The sequence below is a fragment of the Paroedura picta genome, chromosome 5 (genome assembly GCF_049243985.1).
Source record: "Paroedura picta isolate Pp20150507F chromosome 5, Ppicta_v3.0, whole genome shotgun sequence".
Lineage (NCBI taxonomy): Eukaryota > Metazoa > Chordata > Lepidosauria > Squamata > Gekkonidae > Paroedura > Paroedura picta.
Window position 1 is genome coordinate 12,595,475 of NC_135373.1, and position 18,036 is coordinate 12,613,510.

Genomic DNA, 18,036 nt, shown 5'->3' on the forward strand with positions numbered 1-18,036 from the left:
CCAAAGGGACTGGTTTGCCACTGTGTGAGACCAGGATGCTGTCCTAGATGGACCACTGGGCTGAACCAGCAGGACACTTCCAATGTTCCTATGAAGACCTCAGCCTTTGTGGCTTGTTGTTGGCGCTTCAGGGGAACTGGTTGGCCTCCGCGTGAGGCGGGATGCTGGAAAATAGGGACCACTGGTCTGATCCAGCATAGTTTTTCTGATTTTTGTGTGACTGCCTGGAATTCTGCAAGCATTGAAACATCTAACCTAGTTGGTAGTTTTGGAAGCAAAGGGAACGCTCTGCTTTTAAGCAGAACCTTTTATGTTTTTAAGCAGAAAAAACAATCTGCCGAGCTGGAATTATTCAAGGGTGGCCAAACAGAGGTTCTCCCAATATTCATGGGCCACAATAAGCCACAGGGGCTTGTGGGAATTGTAGCTCTGGAGAGCCACAGTTTGGTCACCTCTGCCAGGCCATCCAGAGCAAAAACAACTGAGATTAGAAACGGGGAGGGGGGGGGAGTCAAGGAGAGGTCTGTTAGTAGGCATGGTCTTGTCCAAGGAGTAGAATCCAGGCCTCTTGTCTCCTTCCTCACCCTCCACTTATGAATTTTTCCCCTCTACTGCTAGGGCCTCCTTTAGCCCTCTAAGGTCTTTGGGTCTCAGCAGGCCAAGTCAGTGTGGTTCCCCCTCAAACAGCATTGCAAGACTTCAATTTCCCCCACAAACAAAGACTCAGGCTGAGCTGATAGGCCAGGTTTTATTACCCCGGAGGGGGGATAGGGTATCAGTCTTCGTGGGCAACGTGCTGCTGTTTGTAGGAATCCAGGCAAAACTTGGTTCCAGCGACCAGTGAGACGGCCAGCAGAGCAGTAGCAACCCAAGGGGGTTCGGCCAGATGGTTGGCAGAGGGGTTGAGCCTGGACAGAAATGTGGAAGGTAGAGAATTCAGCAGTGGAACTTCTGTACACAGCTAAAAATTGGCCAGTCACATTGTTGACTGTGCAGTCTTGACAGAGGTGTACTAAGTCATCCAGTACATGTGCGTCAAACCTCATGAATTTGCCTGCATTATCAGGAGCACCAAAGGTCTGTTTTTCTTGAGGTGCTTGACCACATTCTTGGTCAGCCCACCCTACTGAGGAAAGGGCACCATTAAATTTACCTACTCTCAATGTACAACACAATAGTCCGGGTAAACCCTGACTTGGATAGTCCAGGCATGCCTGATCTCGTCAGAATTCAGAAACTAAGCAGGGTAGGCCTTGATTAGTAGATGGATGGGCGACCTCCCAGGAAAATAAGGGTCACGATGTGGAGGCAGACAACGGCAAACCACCTCCCAGCATCTTGCCTGGCGGTCCAAACAATCCTACAATCCTGGCTTCACTACACACATACAATACATACACACATAAAATAAACAAATAGTTAAAAGGGTTGGTGGTGGGAGGGAGGGAGTGAGCTACTCAGCATGCTGATGGGTATGGGGCCCCTCTCCCCAATTGTGTTTGAACTCATTGTAGCCCTTTGCCCATATCTACCGTGCAGATAAAATGGGCTTGATCTTCACTCAGTGTGCGGAGGCCATGATAAAGGTAAACTCTACATGAGGAATTACTAGGAAAGGGGTTGAGAATAAAACAGCTGCTCCTTGAATGCCCCTCTACAGATTTATGGTGCAGCCTCCTCTGGAACACTGCATGTAGCCACGCCCTCCACCTACTCACCAAGCCATGACATTTTTGGGCAGCTTCCTCTCGTCCTGGTGCCTGCAGTAGCACTTCCTGGGGCATGAGTCCACCACTTGGAAAGCCGGCCACCGACGACGTTCGATGGGGCGGCAGTCCTCTCGGTCTTGTTCGGGGATGTCCCGGTTGGTGGCGACATCCTCTTTGGTGGCTGCTGTCTTGTCCTGAGAAAGGGGAGCCTCCTAGACAGAGATTTATGCATTTCAAAACATACCCTGTCCCTCTCCCCCCTCCCCCAATTCTTCATCAAACTGCTCTTCAGCCCACTTGAAAGAGCTTGCGAGCAGCAAATCAACAAAGCGAGCTATTTAAAAAAAGAAGTTAGACCCAACAAGACTCACCAAAGGCTCTCCAAAATAAAAAGGCCTCACAACCTTCTCAAAAGGCACAAAGAGAGGAACTCCTTCAAACCTCAGTGGGGAGGTCGATCCGCAGCCGCCACGGGGCCATTGCTTCTGCCCCTTCCCTTTGGGGGCCTTTGCCTTGGGCTGCCCTGAGGGTTTGAGCTTCTCTTTTGATTTGGGGGCAGCAGGGCCCTGCTTCCGGACCTTGGGTCTTGCTTGGGTCGTGGCTGGTGCCTTCTGCTCTGGAGCTGGCCGCACAGGAGCAGATGGGGCTGAGCCCATTGGGCTCGACACCTCTGGAGTCTCAGCAGAAGGTAATTCGAGGGCTGCCATTGAGGGTGGGTCTTCTGTTTGGGAGGCCCAAGCAGTGATCGGTTGGGGTACAACACCCTGAGCTGAGTTACACGGTGGCGACTTCAGCAGAACCATTCCTGCTCCACCCTCTAGGAGCCCTGATGGCTTCCGGTGTGATACCTGCACGTTTTCATCAAACTCCACTGGAATTTCCTCATCCCACAAGCAAGCTGCGAGAGAGGGAGAGGAGCCCGCCTCCTCAGCCCCTTGGTCACCTGTGCTGGACAGCTCAAGGGGGTCCCCACCCTCTTCTTCGACCGCCATGGCAGCCTCATCCAACTGTGTTTGGCTCTCATCGTGCACAAACCAATCGCATTTGGAGTCGCTGCCCAAGAAGGCAACCACCTGGGACACCGCCGCACCAAACTTGGGCAACTTCCTGACTTGCCCTTTGCGGCGCTGCGGGTATGGAGTCGGTGGCCGAGGCCTTTGCCACTCGGGCCTCTTGGGGCTGGCGGTGGAGAGCTCCTCTAGGAACGTGACCACTTGCTGGTTGGGTGTGGGGCTGGCAGGCTCTTTGGGGGTGACTTTTTTGAAGTGCTCCAGAAACAGCTGGCTGAGCGAGGAGAAGTCCTCAGGGTTGCTCTTTTCCAACCCTTTGATGGTCGGCAGCTTCTTCCCCGTTGCCGTGAGGTGATGCAAACCCTTCGGCAGGGCCGGGGCACTGACAGGGGCCTTCTTCTGAGGACACTGCTTGAGGACATCAGCGTAGGAAACGCCTGGGGGGACGAGGCTTGCTTTTTGTTTCACGGCCTTAATGCTGGGTGGCCACTGCCCTGGCTGGATGGTCACTTTGTAGAGGAAGTTGAGGCCCCGTTCCAGCAGCTCTTGCATCGTCTCAGAACTGACAGCTTCTGCTCCCACGGCCTCATTCTTTCCTCCGGCCTTGGCATCACTCCCAGAGGCCAAGCACTTCTCCATGGGGCTCGGGGAGCTTATGCTGTGTTCGGTTGGTGACTGGGAAGCCGGAGCTGGGCCCTTTGAGTCACCATCACTCCCAGGTGCGCTGTCCCGATGGCCTGACTGCTCTTTCTCCCGATGACCAGACCCCCATGAAAGGAGGACTTTCTTCCCTCCTGGCGAAGCTCCTCCGCAGGAAGAAGCTGGCTTACTTGTGTTCCTCTCGCTCAGAAATTTGGGGGGCCCTGGGGTATCCTCATTCACGTTCAAAGGCACTGGGCCGTGCAGTGAGCTCGTGGGCTGCTTCCGGGGGTGAGGCTCAGAACTGGGCAACCGCCCTTCATGCTCCGAGTATTCCTTTGGGCTCGGTTTGATCGGCTGCGCCCAACAGGCCTTGGTTTCCAGCACCTCCTTGTCCACCACTATCATGGGCTCCGCTACCGGCAGTCTCTCTGGCGGCAGTAAGAAACCTGGGGAAGCGTTGTCTGCCCTGCATTTCCCTTTGAACGCTGCTTTCCTAGTGATCAGGTCCCTATGGTCATAAGGCACCCGTGGCGGAGGTCTTAGTGCAGCCTTCAGACCTTTTTGCTCCTCTGGAAGAAGAGGTCCCGTATTCTGGCTGCTCTGGAGGTCAGCTTTGCTCAAACCAGGTGGCCCCTGTCTCTCTGTCACCGAGCCCTTATCAGAGAGGCTGGCTTCCTTAATCCCACCACTGGATGATGAATTCTGGGCCCACATGGACGATAGCTTCAGCTTAGACTTTTTGGAATTGTTCTTGCCCATCTCTGCCGCCCCCGGCTGCCGGTCCCCTCCCCCTGGCTCGTTGTTTCGTGATTGACGGCTGTCTTCCAGATCAATGGTCTGAGGGCTGGGGGGCTGGCATCCCATCTCTCGTTTCGTGCTGCCTGCCCCCCGCTCAAGTTTGCTCCTGTCTGGATTGGCTTTTCCCTCCCCATCTTTGGCAGTCTCGGATTCTTGCGTTGCCTCTGATTGGACATTGCCCATTATAGTCAGTCACCTTGGGGATAAAGAGAGGGCAAGAGATTAGAGCGCAGGACATGAGGCCCCGATTCACAGCCTGTGGCATCATAGGAATGCCAATGCAACAGCGGGTACATGGTGGCGCCAGCTACACTTCATTCCAATTGGAACAGAGGTGCCCCCCCCCTCCCCGGCCCTGCTTGCAAAAGCCTAGAATTTGAGGGCACCCAATAAAGCTTGTGGGCAGCAGATTCAGGCCAGACAAAATGAAATACCATTTTACATAAATTAAAATATGGAATCTTCTGTCAGAGGCTGCAGAAATCGCTTCTGCCTTGAATAAAACTTTGTGCCACTGGACTCAAACTTTGTCCAGGCACAGGCATAGGTCTATGCCTTTTAATACTGTCTTCCATGAATCTATCAGTCCAGGGAACTGAGGCACTAATCCACATGCAGAGGCACTAATCCTCTAAACCCCAGAGCCAGGAGGCAACACCCTGTGGTTGGCCCTCCAGGGGAAGTGACTGGCCTCTGTGTGAGACAGGAGGCTGGACTGGATGGGCCCTCCCTGGTCTGACCCAGCAGGGATCTTCTGATAGACAGTAACGTATAGTGGTGAGATTCTGGGACTAGGGTTTGAAAACCCCAGGTTCAAATCCTCTCTTATCCATGGAAGCTTGCTGGTGGCCTTTGTCCAGTGCCTCTCCAAGCCTAACACATGTCACAGCATTTTTGTTGTTGTGAGCCAAGCAGAATATAAATGAATATTTAACATGGTGAGCTTTCTCTCAGTTCTAGGCTTGCTACCCTCCAGGTTGTGGCAGGAGATCTCCTGCTATTACAACTGATCTCCAAGCAACAGAGAGCACTTCGAGAAAAAACGGCCACTTTGGAAGATGGATTCTATGGCATAGAAGAAGAAGAAGAGTTGGTTCTTATATGCTGCTTTTCTCTACCCGGAGGAGTCTCAGAGCGGCTTATATCCCCCTTCCCTTTCTTCTCCCCACGACACCCTGTGAGGAGGGTGAGGCTGAGGGAGCCCAGATATTCCTGCTCGGTCAGAACAGTTTTATCAGTGCTGTGACTAGCCCAAGGTCACCCAGCTGGCTGCATGTGGGGGAGTGCAGAATGGAACCCAGCACTCCAGATTAGAAGTCCGCACTCCTAACCGCTACATCAAACTGCCACCTCCCCTTCCCAAACCCCACTTTCCCCTGGCTCTACTCCCCAAATTGCCAGTATTTTCTGTCCTGGAGCTGACTCCATTCTAGAAGAGTTTTGCTTACTAAATGCCTGCATTTCAGTGGAGGGGGGGACAGGAATGCCCGCCCATGCAAAGCAGCTCCACTTAATCCTTACAGGCAGATAAAAATCACCCCTGCAGGGTTCTTGTTCCCAACTTTCACCATGCAGCACAAGCTGAAGGAAGGAAGAGGGTACTTGTGGGGTTCTTGCAGGGTAATTGTCCTAAGAATTAATAGCACCCAGATGCAATGATCCTGCCCCCATCCTACTCATTAAATAGGTATGCACACCTATATGCCTAGTCTATAGACAGATATAGCCTACACCTGGAGTAAGATGCCATTTGGATCGTTTCCCCTGACATGGTTTGTTAATTATTTTTCCCTATATGGATTTTCCCCCTCCAAGCCAGCCCCGAAGCCCCTCCGCTCCTTCAGTCCCCGCCCCCAAACGTTGCCCCGCCTCTCCTCACCGCCCGGCTTGGCGGAGGCTCCCGGACAGAGTTTGGGAGGGGGGGAATGCAGGGAGTGAGCGGTGCCGCAACGGCCGTAACGTACGCCCCGCCCCTTTCCCCGGGGTTCTATGTGGGAGGGGTTGGTGGGCGTGGCCTCGCCGGTATTGTGGGCGGTGCTTCTGCAGGGTATCCGGGGGAACCGAACTGCCCGAGATCTTACGCGCGCTGACGCCGGAGCAAGTCCCGCTTTGGGCAAGGGAGGGGCGAGTGAGCCGGTCGGGGTGCTTAAGATCCGGCGCAGCCCCCATTGCGCGGGCCCCGTTAGGGGAGAAGGAGGCCGCCTCCAAATGATCGGCCTGGGATTTAAAGGCTGCGCGCTTAAAAGCATCGGGTTGTGCGCCGTGAAGCAGCGCGATCCTATGCAGAGGCTCGGCTCTCCCATCTGAACCCATTGATTTCAAGAGGAGCAATTCTTTCTGCATAGGACTGATTGCACTCTAAACTGTCTCGTGCTAAAGCTCCCATCTATGTGCTGGGGGGGGGGAGGGTTCCCGGAGTTTTGGTGGTGGAGTTTGGGGAAGATTGAATTTGGGGTGGAGAGGGACTTCAGCAGGGTTAGAGCCCCCTCTGCAGATCAGCCATGTGCCCCAGGGAATTCATCTCTGTGGTCTGGAGCTAATTCCTGGAGATCTCTATATTTCAACCACTCAAGTGGCTTCCAATTGAATTCTGGATCAGGCTTAAGGTTTTGGTTCTTTCCTTCAAGGCCATACATGGTCTGGGCCCAGTGTACCTAAGAGACTGTCTCTCAGCCCATACCCCTCAAAGAGCTTTATGCTCCACCACCTCCAACTGGCTGTGGATCCCTAGCCCCAAAGAAGCATGTTGGTCGTCAATGAGGGCCAGAGCTTCTTCTGTCCTGGCCCCCACCAAAACTACTAGCGCCCTACCTGGAACCAGAGCACCTAGCCACAGTGATCCATGCGACGGTCACCTCCAGACTGGACTTCTGCAACTCACTCTACGCAGGCCTAGCCTTATCTTTGATCCGGAAACTACAACTGGTGCAGAAAGCCGCAGCCAGGATTCTCACTAAGACATCATGGAGTTCTCATATCCAGCCGGTATTCCAAGAACTCGGTTGGCTTCCGGATTAAGCTTAAGGTTTTGGTAATCACCTTTAAGGCCATACGTGGTCTGGACCCAGTGTATCTGAGAGACCGCCTCCCTGCCTATACCCCCAGAAGAGCGCTACGCTCTGTCACCTCCAACAGGCTGTGGATCCCTGGCCCTAAAGAGGCACGTCGGACCTCAACAAGGGCCATGGCCTTTTCAGTCCTGGCCCCCACCTGGTGGAATGAGCTCCTCGAAGAGATCAGGGCCCTGCCAGAACTTCCACAATCCCACAGGGCCTGCAAAAAGGAGCCACCAGGCATTTGGTGGGGCAGACTGACCCATAAAACCTACAGGTCCCTCCCACCCAGACCGAGAGATCGAACCTGCTGAGGGAATGTCAAAGTTATTGTTGAAGTGCTGTTCTAATTGTTCCAGCTGGTGTGTTGTTGTTATTGTTATACTGTTATATTGATTTTAAGAGTGTTCTATGTAAATGTTCCAAAATGTTTCATGTAAACCGCCCAGGAAGGGCGATATAAAAATCTAAATAAATAAATTAAATGGGAAGAGATCATTTTGGCCAAGCTCAGCTTCTTGGAGCTGCAGGGAGAAAGCAGCACTCAATGAAATTATGGGGACAGCATCTCCCTTTCCTTTGCATATGTTCATGGGCTGCATATCCTACCCTCGGCTGCTGCCTCGTGCTCAGCACCAGCTCCCAGAGCTCTGACTGACATCACTGCATGAGGGATTTGACCACTTTGCCTTTGCCTCGGGGGGGGGGGGGGGATTGCCTGCTTCTTTCCTGCCTGCAGTGAAGAGCATGAGGACAGGGCCGAGGTGGTGGTGGTAGTCCAGTGACCCATAACCATTGGCTGCCCTTGGTTTGGGCCTCTTTCTCAGCTCCAAGTGTCTATGGCAGGGATGGCCAAACTGTAGTTCTCCAGATGTCCATGGACTACAATTCCCATGAGCCCCTGATTTTGGTTGCCCCCTCCTTGGGTAACATTCCAGCCCTTTCAAGCCTCCAAGCATGTCCAGAGTGCTTTTGCCTTGAAGGCAGGTTTTCTTGATGACCTTGGATAGGTTTCCTGAATGACTGGGAGTTAATTAATTTTTGATATATTTTTAAATTTTGTTAAACAATCATTGGATGCTGTGACCATATATGGTCATGTCGACCCCCCAATGGCCAATGCTGGACTGGGAGGGGGTGGGAAGGGGAGGGGCCCCAGGTGGGCGTGTCCACAGCTCTGTTTCCAACCCTATTCTGCACAATCTGGGCACTTCTGGGGTTTCTCAAAGCCTGAAGAAGGTTTCAGGGATTTCTCTACAGTAAAAAAGCTGAGAAAGCTGGCTTAGGGGGAAGTGAGGAAGATTTTTTCCCCCTTTGGAAAGACGTAAGGACACAGCATCTCTGCTCACATGCAGTTTCTTTCCCTGTAGACAGAAATTATTAAAATAAATGTGTAATGAAGAGGCACGTGGGATTCATGCCTTCCAAACTCCGGCCTCATTGCTCTCATAGCTTGTTTGTCAATAACAAATGGCATAATAGCAGAAGGGTTGCCAACTGACCTGGAGAAAAGTAGCCTGGCCCTTTAATAGACTTTAATAGAAGCCCATTGTAACAAGAAAAGATTTTTCAGTTATGTGAGGAGCAAACGTATAGTAAAGGAGGCAATAGGCCCACTGTTGGGTGCAGCTGGACAAACTCTAACGGAAGATGCAGAGAAAGCAGAAAGGCTCAGCGCCTATTTTACATCTGTTTTTTCCCACAGGTCAAAGGGTTTAGGCACATCTAGAGATGGCAGTAGCCAAAGGATAGTGTCTGGGTGGCAGTTTAACATGGATAGAGAGGTTGTCGAGAGGCATTTAGCTGCACTGAATGAGTTCAAATCCCCTGGTCAAGATGAAATGCACCCGAGAGTACTCAAAGAACTTTCCAGAGAACTTGCACAGCCCTTGTCCATCATCTTCGGAACCTCTTTAAGGACTGGAGATGTCCCGGAGGACTGGAAAAGAGCAAACGTTATTCCGATCTTCAAAAAAGGGAGGAAGGATGACCCGGGAAACTACAGACCAGTGAGTCTGACCTGTGTTGTGGGGAAGATAATGGAGCAGATATTAAAGGGAGCGATCTGCAAACATCTGGAGGACAATTTGGTGATCCAAGGAAGTCAGCATGGATTTGTCTCCAACAGGTTTGCTGGATCGGGGAAATTCGGTTGATGTCATTTACTTGGATTTTAGTAAAGCTTTAGTAAAGTTCCCCATGAAGTTCTGATTGATAAGTTGAAGGACTGCAATCTGGATTTTCAGATAGTTAAGTGGATAGGGAATTGGTTAGAGAACCGCACTCAAAGAGTTGTTCTCAATGGTGTTTTATCAGACTGGAGGGAGGTGAGTAGCGGGGTACCTCAGGGCTCGGCCCGGTACTTTTTAACATATTTATTAATGATCTAGGTGAGGGGGTGGAGGGACTAGTCATCAAGTTTGCAGATGACACCAAAGTACAACGATATAGGATAGATATCAGGAAAAAAATTTTCACATAGTAGTTCAGCAGTGGAATAGGCTGCCTAAGGAGGTGGTGAGCTCCCCCTCACTGGCAGTCTTCAAGCAAAGGCTGGATACACACTTTTCTTGGATGCTTTAGGATGGTTAGGGCTGGTCCTGCGTTGAGCAGGGGGTTGGACTAGATGGCCTGTATGGCCCCTTCCAACTCTATGATTCTACTAGGGGCAAAGTCCGTTGTCTCCAAGAATTCAACGGGTGCTAGAGCTTGGCAGTGGGAAGAGGAAGGTGAGTAGTTGTCCAGTCTGTAAGGGCAAGGGGTTGAATATTGAGGCCTAGTGCACAGGGTTGTTGTGCAGATGAAACAGGAGACAAAAGAACCAGTTTCCTCTGCAGAATAACGCTGTGCAGTTTCCTCAAACCTGCAGAGAGTTGCAAAAAAGAAAGACACATGGCTTGACTGTGTCTAACCCCTGGCCAGAGCAGTATTTTAAGTGAAAAGGGGCTTTTCTGTGGCCTCCCTGTCAGCCAACTGTTTGGCAGAAGGGGAAAGTCCCCCCCCCCCCGTCAAAAGGAATGCCCTGAGGCTCCCCTGCATTGTTCTTGGAAAGGCCTCCCTCCCCTCAGTCAGGGCCTGTCAGAGGCACCTTCGCAGCAGGCCTGAAGGGAGGGGGGGAGGGAGCACACTCTGCAGCCTCCGGCCAGCTCTGTCAGGGTTCTGAGGCCATTTGCAGTTGGACATGACAGTTAGGACAGCCTTGGGGCAAAAAGGGCTGGCACAGACTGTCCAAGCCTCTGTTCTCATCCCCCTTGGCAGCTCTGCTGACCTCCTCTCCCTTCGGTGGTCAGGAGCAGACTGGCAGCCAGACTGGGCTGGGTGAATGGAATTTTGGTCTGTCCTGGTGAGGGGCCAATAGGAAGGCGCTTTGCGTGCCTCCCCATTGGCTGCTTGGCCCTGGATGTGCCCTCTGAGTTTTTATCCTGGACATGGCCCACCCTAACTCCTCCCCAGGTGGCCTTACTCTTTTATTTAACCACAGGAGCGGTTAAAGATGATTCTATGATTCTATGATTTGCACTGAAGCTGGTCTTAGGACACAGGTAGAGAATCTCACTTGGGTAATTATATCCTTGCATCTACAATTAAAGAGACTGGGTTTATTATTCTTTTCCTGGTTTTAGCAACCCTAAATGTGGCTAGAATAAATTCGGATTGCCCAGCAACTGAGACCAAATGTCCCTCTAATCTGGCCAGGGGGCTCTACAAGCTCATCAACTAGGAGGGTTGCCAACCTCCAGGTGGCCCCAAACAAAATCCTATTGGTCCAAAGGCGGTGAAACAACAATGAGAAGAACCAAAAGTGCCTGTGCAATAGAAGTAAAAGTATTTAATTATTCTGTTTTTATTTTATGGTAGCAGTCTTCAAATTCAAATACCAACGTTTGAATTTGAAGTCTGCTACCATAAAATGAAAACAGAATAAGAAAATATTGAATATCTTGACTTCTATTGCACAGCCATTTTAGGTTCTTCCCTTTGTTGTTTCAACCTCTCCTGGGATTGCAGCCACTCTCCGGGCAACAGAGAGAAGTCCCCCTGGAGAAAATGGCTGGTTTGGAAGGTGAAGTCCCTCCCCTCCCCCAACCCAGCCCTTCTCAGGCTGTGCTCCCAAAATCTCCAGGTATTCCCCAAACCAGAGCTGGTAACTCTACCACCAGGACATGAAACGTAACAGGTTGTTTGTTGGCAAGATATGAAAGTTTACTGCCTTGTACAATAAAGGTTCTCCTTTGCAAGGCTGTATCTTAGCATAACATCCATGCCTCTCTCTGCAGAGCCTTTCTTGGTGGTCTTCCATCCAAATATCCACCCTACTTAACTTCCAAGATCTGAGAAGATAAGGTTGTACCACCCTTCCTACTTGCAACCAGATATCCCAGCCAGAGGCTTTCAAGGGAAGGGCGAAGCAGAGGTGGTTTGTCCTTGCCTTCCTCTGCAGAGTATTCCTTGGTGGTTTCCCATCCACGGATTCACGTCGCTTAGCTTTTGAGACCTCATGAGGCTGGGCTGTAGTCTGTTGCCTTCTTTCCAACACAGCAAAGATACCGAGCAGAAAGTAGAAGAAAAAAAATTAAAATACAGTATGTAAGTGGATGGGAATTAGGAAACAACACGGGACAATAGATATCATTAAGGCCAAAAAATACACTGTGTACTAAAACGTTCGAAGACTGCAAGGAAACATTCTTTCTCTTGTCCATGGGAGACTATTTGTGGATGATGGCAGAAGTCCATGACATTCAAGATGTGTGGGCCTTTTAAGGTTGGGAAATACCTGGGAAATATTTGGGGGGTGGGGAGGGGAGGATTTTTTTTAATATGCTGGATAACTCCAGCCTTTGTTAAGTTTAAGAAAGTTTAAGAAAGAAAACAACAGAAAGAAAAGAGAACAAAAGATTATAATACCATGACAAATCAGTTTACCTTACTAACTTGTTAGTACTTATTAATACATATATATCTATCTAGCTGGATACTGTGAGAATGTTCTTCAAGGGGAGGGGGGGATTTCAGTATGGTATAATGACCTAATAGACTCGACCGTCCAAAGGAGCCATGTTCTCCAGAGGAATTTGTCTACGTGGCATGCTTTCTCACAGGTAAGCTTATACCTCAAGTAAAACTATTGGTTTGAAAGGAGTCACTGGCCTTGAACAAGGCTGCCCACCTGGACCTGTAGATTCCTAAACCACGCATTGCTGGCTCCTTAGGTCTTGAACGTTCTTTGACCATCTTTTTCCCACTCCATGTTGGGAGAGCTAAGGCAGAGGTCGACTTCTGAACCGTGTTGGGTGAGCACCCCACCAGAACGGCAGGCCAGCTACCATTACAAAAGTATTAATTGGAGGGATTATTTAAACATGTATTCCATTTTTCCCCCGGAGGGTAGCTGTCCTAGCCTGCAGTAGAGCAGTTCGATTTGAGTCCAATGGCACCTTAAGAACCAACAAACATATGCCCTAAAACTCTGATTTAATTTGTTTTGCATCCTTTCCCACAGGAGACCTTCTCTGGCAAAGCCAGACTTCCAGGGTACAGGTGAGCCAGATGGAAAATGCCAGGAACCTCTTGGAATCAAGCTCCCATGAACAGGCCTTGGAGGGGTGGGGGTGGTGTAACATTTGGATCAGAAACTAGTGTTTACACACCAATATGCCTCAAGGTCTGCTCCTCTCATTTGCTTGCTTCCCTTTTGGAAGAGACACAGAGATGAATAATATTTCCCCCAGCCCTGCCTGCCCTCCCCCCTTCTTTTGATCTCTTTGCAAATTCTTCCAGGGCATTAGGACCAGGTGGAAATCACTTTCTCTGTCTTCCTTTCTTAGCTTTGGAGTCTGCTGCTCCCCCCCCCCCCAGCTTGTGGCCCTGCATCATCCGTGTAAGAAATCCATTCTTAGCACCCAGGTGTTTGGTTAGTATCTTTGGGGGGGGGGTGCACTAAGGCAATTCTGAACAGTGCAGGGAGGGGAAACAGGAGGGGCTGGGGGAATCGGGCCAAGGTGGGGTGAGGGGTGGGGATTGGGAGGGGGGTGTTAAGAGACGATGCTAATTCCCGTGAGTGGGTGGGGGGGATGGCTGCTAGTTTCTCATCTTTATGATGCTGCTTACAAACTACATCTATATAAATCGAGATCCATGCATCTCTCCATGCATCTGTGCCTAGGGAATTCTAAATAATGGGCACGGGAGAGTTGATCAGGGTGAAATTGCAAACAGCAGGCAATAACGGACAGCGATTAACTGTGAGTCATTCTTTCAATATCTTATTTTTCCGCACCCCCCACCCATCCACCTCCTTCTACAAAAATGTGTGTGTGTGTGTGTGTGTGTGTTTGGGGGGGTGGGGGTGTGTTTTTAATTCTTTACCAAAGAATGAGAGATGTCATTTTAATTAACAGCCTTGGGGTGTGGGGGAATAAGACAAATATCTCCATTCATGAAAAAAATATCCTTGTGCCCATTATTAAAACCCTTACTTTGCTTCACGTTTCCATTTTTCTTTCTCTGTTATTAAATTTCTGCCTGTCATCTGTAACTGTATTATTTTCTTTCTTTCTTTTTAAGGAAATGATGTTTTCCATGCATATCTGTATCTCTCTCTTTCTGAATGAAAATATATATTGTATGTATGTATGTATGTATGTATGTATGTATGTATGTATGTATGTATGTATGTATGTATGTATGTATGTATGTATGTATGTATCTCTCTCTCTCTCTCTCTCTCTCTCTCTCTCTGTGAATGTGTTTTCTTCAATGAGACTTGGTTTTTTTCCCCTGATGGTGATGGTGGGTCTCTTTTTTATGAATGAAATTCAATCCCACCCAAAAAAAAAAAAAAAGAGGGTGGGGGGTCTATTTGTTTGTGAATCAGTGCGATTTGCATTGGGATTCATTCATAAAAAAATGGCCCAGCCGAGCCATGAGACGCATCATGGTGGGCTTCTTCTTCTTTCCTCGCCTGTCAGTTTTGGTGAGGGGGGGCAGGGAAGGGGGTCTTTGAAGCTGGCGGTGACAGATCTGAGCGTTTCTTTGGCTTTTTTTTTTAAAGCCGGCATGAAGCCGGGGGATAAGCTTTTCCCTTTCGGTATATTCTCTTCATCTTCTGTCTTGCGTTGGATCTATATTACATCTATATTATTATATTTATTATTATATTATTATATAGATTATATAGAGACGTGTGATATCCAATATTAATCCTCTCCCCCCCCCTTCTGTTCACCTGTTGTTTATTCAAGAAACAGGGACAAAGAACCTAGTCTGGGTCATGTGACCCTCCATTCACAAAAAACCAGCCCAGGGTTTCCATTGAGATGGGCTGAAGGAACGAGCTGCCGGGCCGTAGAGAACCTTACCTTTTCCCAGTCCTCTTCCAGAGTGCAGGCAATGGGGGCGGGGGGGGGGTTGTGCTGGGAGGGCTGGGGGTGGGAGACGGGGGCTGAGGCAGGGAGGGAGGGAGGAGGAAGGGTGAGTGGGCTTGCAGATTTCAAGCAGAAGCTGTTAATAGCCGGCATCCATACATCCAGGTGGGGGGGGGGGTTCTATAGGGGAGGGGGGTGCAGAAAGTATATTATTGTTATTATTCTGCAGTTCTATAAAATATAGACAACCACTTCTGCACACCAAAAAAAAAAAGGTTTGAATTTGGAAGTACGTATTTCTAGATAAATTGTTATCGCCTTTTCTTGCATGTTCTGGGGAGAGGGGGGAGCTATGTAAGTCTGAAAGCAACGATTCCTATGTGATATTCTGTGTCATTTTTTCCTCCTAAGATTATATATGAGGGGAAGGGTCATTCCTCTCAAGGAGTCTTGAGGATGCTGTGCCCATCTTTCTTGAGAAGGGGAATGGGCGGGTGGGTTGTGAATTGATTTTGAGACCCCCCCCTCCATTTGCGCTGGAATCAAGCCCTGCCTGTGCCAAAGCCAGAGAGAGAGGCAGGTGTGTATGGACATCAGGTTTCTTCTGTGGCGTGTTTGATATCTTTGATTGTCGCCTTTGCCTGTGTTTGTGCTTGGAAATTGCCTATAATTTGAAAAGTCTTCCTGAATTCTCCCCCTTCATCATAATGGTGGCAAATTTTTTTCTCCCCTGAATATGTATTTTTGTTACTTTCTGATGCTTGACCATTATTAGTTTTTTTAAAAAAGAACAAACAGAAAACTTTGCATTGAATACATTTAATGTTGTCTTTTTTATTGGTAAAAAATTAAAGAAGGAGAGGTAGCAACTGTCAATGATGAGGAAAGGGATGAAATGTGTTGTCCTAGAAAACAGGGGACTGGCTTTGGCGCTTGTGCATATTTGTGAGAGGGCAATCTTTCAGGTTTTATAAAAGAGATCTCATCTCTTGGGGGGGGGAAATGACAATTCCCTTCGTTTTCCTCATCTCTCCCCCACCCAAACTTGGCTTCCAAAATGGGGAATATGTCTCTCGACTTTGCTTCAACATCTTTGATCTTGTAATACATAATGTCATTTTCCCATGGCAACGCGTTATGATGTCACCTGTATGTTGAAAACACTTTGAGCTATTTTTAATATATATATGAGTGGGGGGCGTCTGTTGCTTTTCCTGCCTTTGACTTTTGTAGCAACGATTTGGGAAAGGGGGGGGGATAAAAAATAAATCTGGCATTTCCATCCTGGAGAACTGGACACCGTTATAAATCCCTAACATTGTGGAGAAAGGGACATATATGGCGTAGATCCGTGGTTATGTATTTCTTCCACCTGTCTCCTTTTTCTCCTCCTTGTAACGTAAACCTCCTTTTGCGCCATTAGAACATAAAGAAAGGAGGAGAAACAAGGATCTTGAAAGGGAACAACAACAACAAAACCATGAGATTTTCTTTTTCTTTTTAAAAGCAAATTTCCAGTTTGGGTGCCTTGAAATTTGGTTCCCTTAGTAGCTGATTGGAAGGCCCGGCAGGGAGAGAAGCTTTACATGACAGGAGAATGCTCCAGCCACAGGGTTTGTGAGCAAGTAGGTGCTGTGCACGCAGCAAAAAGATGGTGGTTCAGTAGCTAGAGCAAGATTAAAGCTGCGGCTGGAGTGGAGGGGTATGCAGGCCGGTGCCTAGGGTCATGCTGGGAAAGCGTTCAGTGTTTAGGTTCGGGAAGATCAGGACTGTAGCTTCACCACACAGACTTCAGTTGGTCTAGCAGTCGTCCCTCTGCCCCAGGGGAATCGTACCTTGGGAAGAATGTCTTCCCAGGATCCTTTGGGAGGAAGCCATGACGGCTGATACGGCAGGGAGCCATGGATCTGCTTGTGGTGTAGATGCCCCATGGCACTGCTGACTCATAGTGTGGTCTGAGCCAGCTTGTTCTTTTTCGCTCAGTCGTATTTAACTCAGGGCTGCAACCCAGAGCTGAATAATCAGTTAGATTTCTGGGATCGATTCTAACCAAGCTCTCCTGATCCACTGAAAAAGATGTGCTTAATTAATAAAGCTGCATTTTTAAAAAAATGTTAATTGTTAAGTAATCTTAAGGCAAATATTTTCAAAATTCACATGTGGCTGATGCCATCTTAGGAGTAACATCTTCCTTCCATCTCTCACCCAACACAGAATATGTTATCTTATGCTTCACATTTAGGAAATCTTCTCTTTTACTGGACCAGTTCACGGATGTTTTACTTTCAAAGCAACTGATCTGCTGCTTATTTAAAGTCAAGAGATGCTGCTTTACGTCACATCTGCAAGGCCATCACTTGCAACTGAAGTCCTGTACGAACTGGCTTCCGGTGTTTTCAGAGTTGCCCGCTGTATCAAAAGCTTCTGAACGTTCTTGTACAGATGCCAAGGAAACCACGGACACAGCAGCCTTTCCCTTGTTATCCTCAGTATCCTCAGTTAGACTGCCTCTGGGAATGGAGGCTCCATTGAGGCATATATGTAGAATTGTGAGACGGTCAGAGCAGATTCATGCTGAGCAGAGGCTCCGTCCCCTAAACAGCTCAGGTTCAGGAAAAAGCATTTCTCTGCCAGAGACCCTAGAAAGCCTCTGGCAATCAGACAACACCAGGTAGTGACTAAGATTGGGAATCTCCCAGTGGAGGCTAGAAGTCTCCCAGAATTGCTAGTAGGTAAATTTAGGATGAACAAAAGGAACTAATTTCTTTAATCACGCAGAGAGTGATTAAATTGTGGAAATTGCCAGAGGATGTAGGGATGGCCACTGCAGAAATGTACATCTTTAAAGGGGGATTAGAGAGATTAGTGGAAAATAAGTCTATCAGTGGCTATTAGCTATGGCAGCTGATGTGAGCCTTCACATTCAGACTCCCAGAGTCAGGAGTCTGAACGCCAGATTCAGGAGGCAACATCGGGGAAGGCCTCACTGCCCTGCTGTCAGCCCTCCAGGGGAACTGGCTGGCCCCTGTGTGAGGCGGGAGGCTGGACTGGATGGGCCCTCCCTGGTCTGACCCAGCAGGGCTCCCCTGATGTCCTTAGGAAGGCCTCGGCCTCCCTGCCCTGTGGCTGGCCCTCCAGAGGAACTGGCTGGCCCCTGGGTGAGACGGGAGGCTGGACTGGATGGGCCCTCCCTGGTCTGACCCAGCAGGGCTCCCCTGATGTCCTTAGGAAGGCCTCCGCCTCCCTGCCCTGTGGCTGGCCCTCCAGAGGAACTGGCTGGCCCCTGGGTGAGACGGGAGGCTGGACTGGATGGGCCCTCCCTGGTCTGACCCAGCAGGGCTCCCCTGATGTCCTTAGGAAGGCCTCGGCCTCCCTGCCCTGTGGCTGGCCCTCCAGAGGAACTGGCTGGCCCCTGGGTGAGACTGGAGGCTGGACTGGATGGGCCTTCCCTGGTCTG

The 18,036-nt window shown here is 49.5% G+C and overlaps 2 protein-coding genes across 6 annotated transcripts in view; one reads left to right on the forward strand and one right to left on the reverse strand.

Annotated features, from left to right (window-relative positions):
• Positions 1–729: 729 nt before the first annotated feature.
• GGN (gametogenetin) lies at positions 730–6,174 on the reverse strand. Of its 2 annotated transcripts, none has more exons than XM_077336540.1 (4): positions 6,039–6,174; positions 2,081–4,355; positions 1,719–1,921; positions 730–908 (listed from the first exon to the last, which is right to left on the reverse strand). In XM_077336540.1, exons 2-4 carry the CDS (start codon positions 4,340–4,342, stop codon positions 776–778), a joined length of 2,598 nt encoding a protein of 865 aa, XP_077192655.1. In that variant the 5' UTR covers positions 4,343–4,355; positions 6,039–6,174; the 3' UTR covers positions 730–775. The 2 variants fall into 2 exon arrangements, with proteins under 2 accessions (XP_077192655.1, XP_077192656.1); XM_077336541.1 differs by lacking the exon at positions 6,039–6,174 and adding an exon at positions 5,857–5,992.
• A 6,895-nt stretch (positions 6,175–13,069) lies between these two features.
• Positions 13,070–18,036, forward strand: part of LOC143837081 (sprouty-related, EVH1 domain-containing protein 1-like) — a 37,828-nt gene continuing 32,861 nt past the window's right edge. The window contains exon 1 of one of the 4 annotated variants that reach the window (XM_077336544.1): positions 13,070–13,126. Coding sequence is in view for 1 of the 4 variants with exons in the window: in XM_077336542.1 (XP_077192657.1) it covers positions 13,392–13,457 (66 nt within the window). In the remaining 3 variants the exon portion in view is untranslated. Of the gene's footprint in view, positions 13,127–13,275; positions 13,458–14,824; positions 15,160–18,036 lie in introns of those variants that run through there. The other 3 variants (XM_077336542.1, XM_077336543.1, XM_077336545.1) reach the window with 3 other exon arrangements.

Excerpts from the sequence above, each read along its gene's own strand:
- GGN (XM_077336540.1), bottom strand. The coding sequence starts at position 4,342 with ATGGGCAATGTCCAATCAGAGGCAACGCAAGAATCCGAGACTGCCAAA. Across the intron at positions 1,922-2,080 it reads TTTATTTTGGAGAGCCTTTG|GAGGCTCCCCTTTCTCAGGA; the intron begins GTGAGTCTTGTT and ends ATCTCTGTCTAG. Across the intron at positions 909-1,718 it reads CCCAAAAATGTCATGGCTTG|GCTCAACCCCTCTGCCAACC; the intron begins GTGAGTAGGTGG and ends ATTTCTGTCCAG.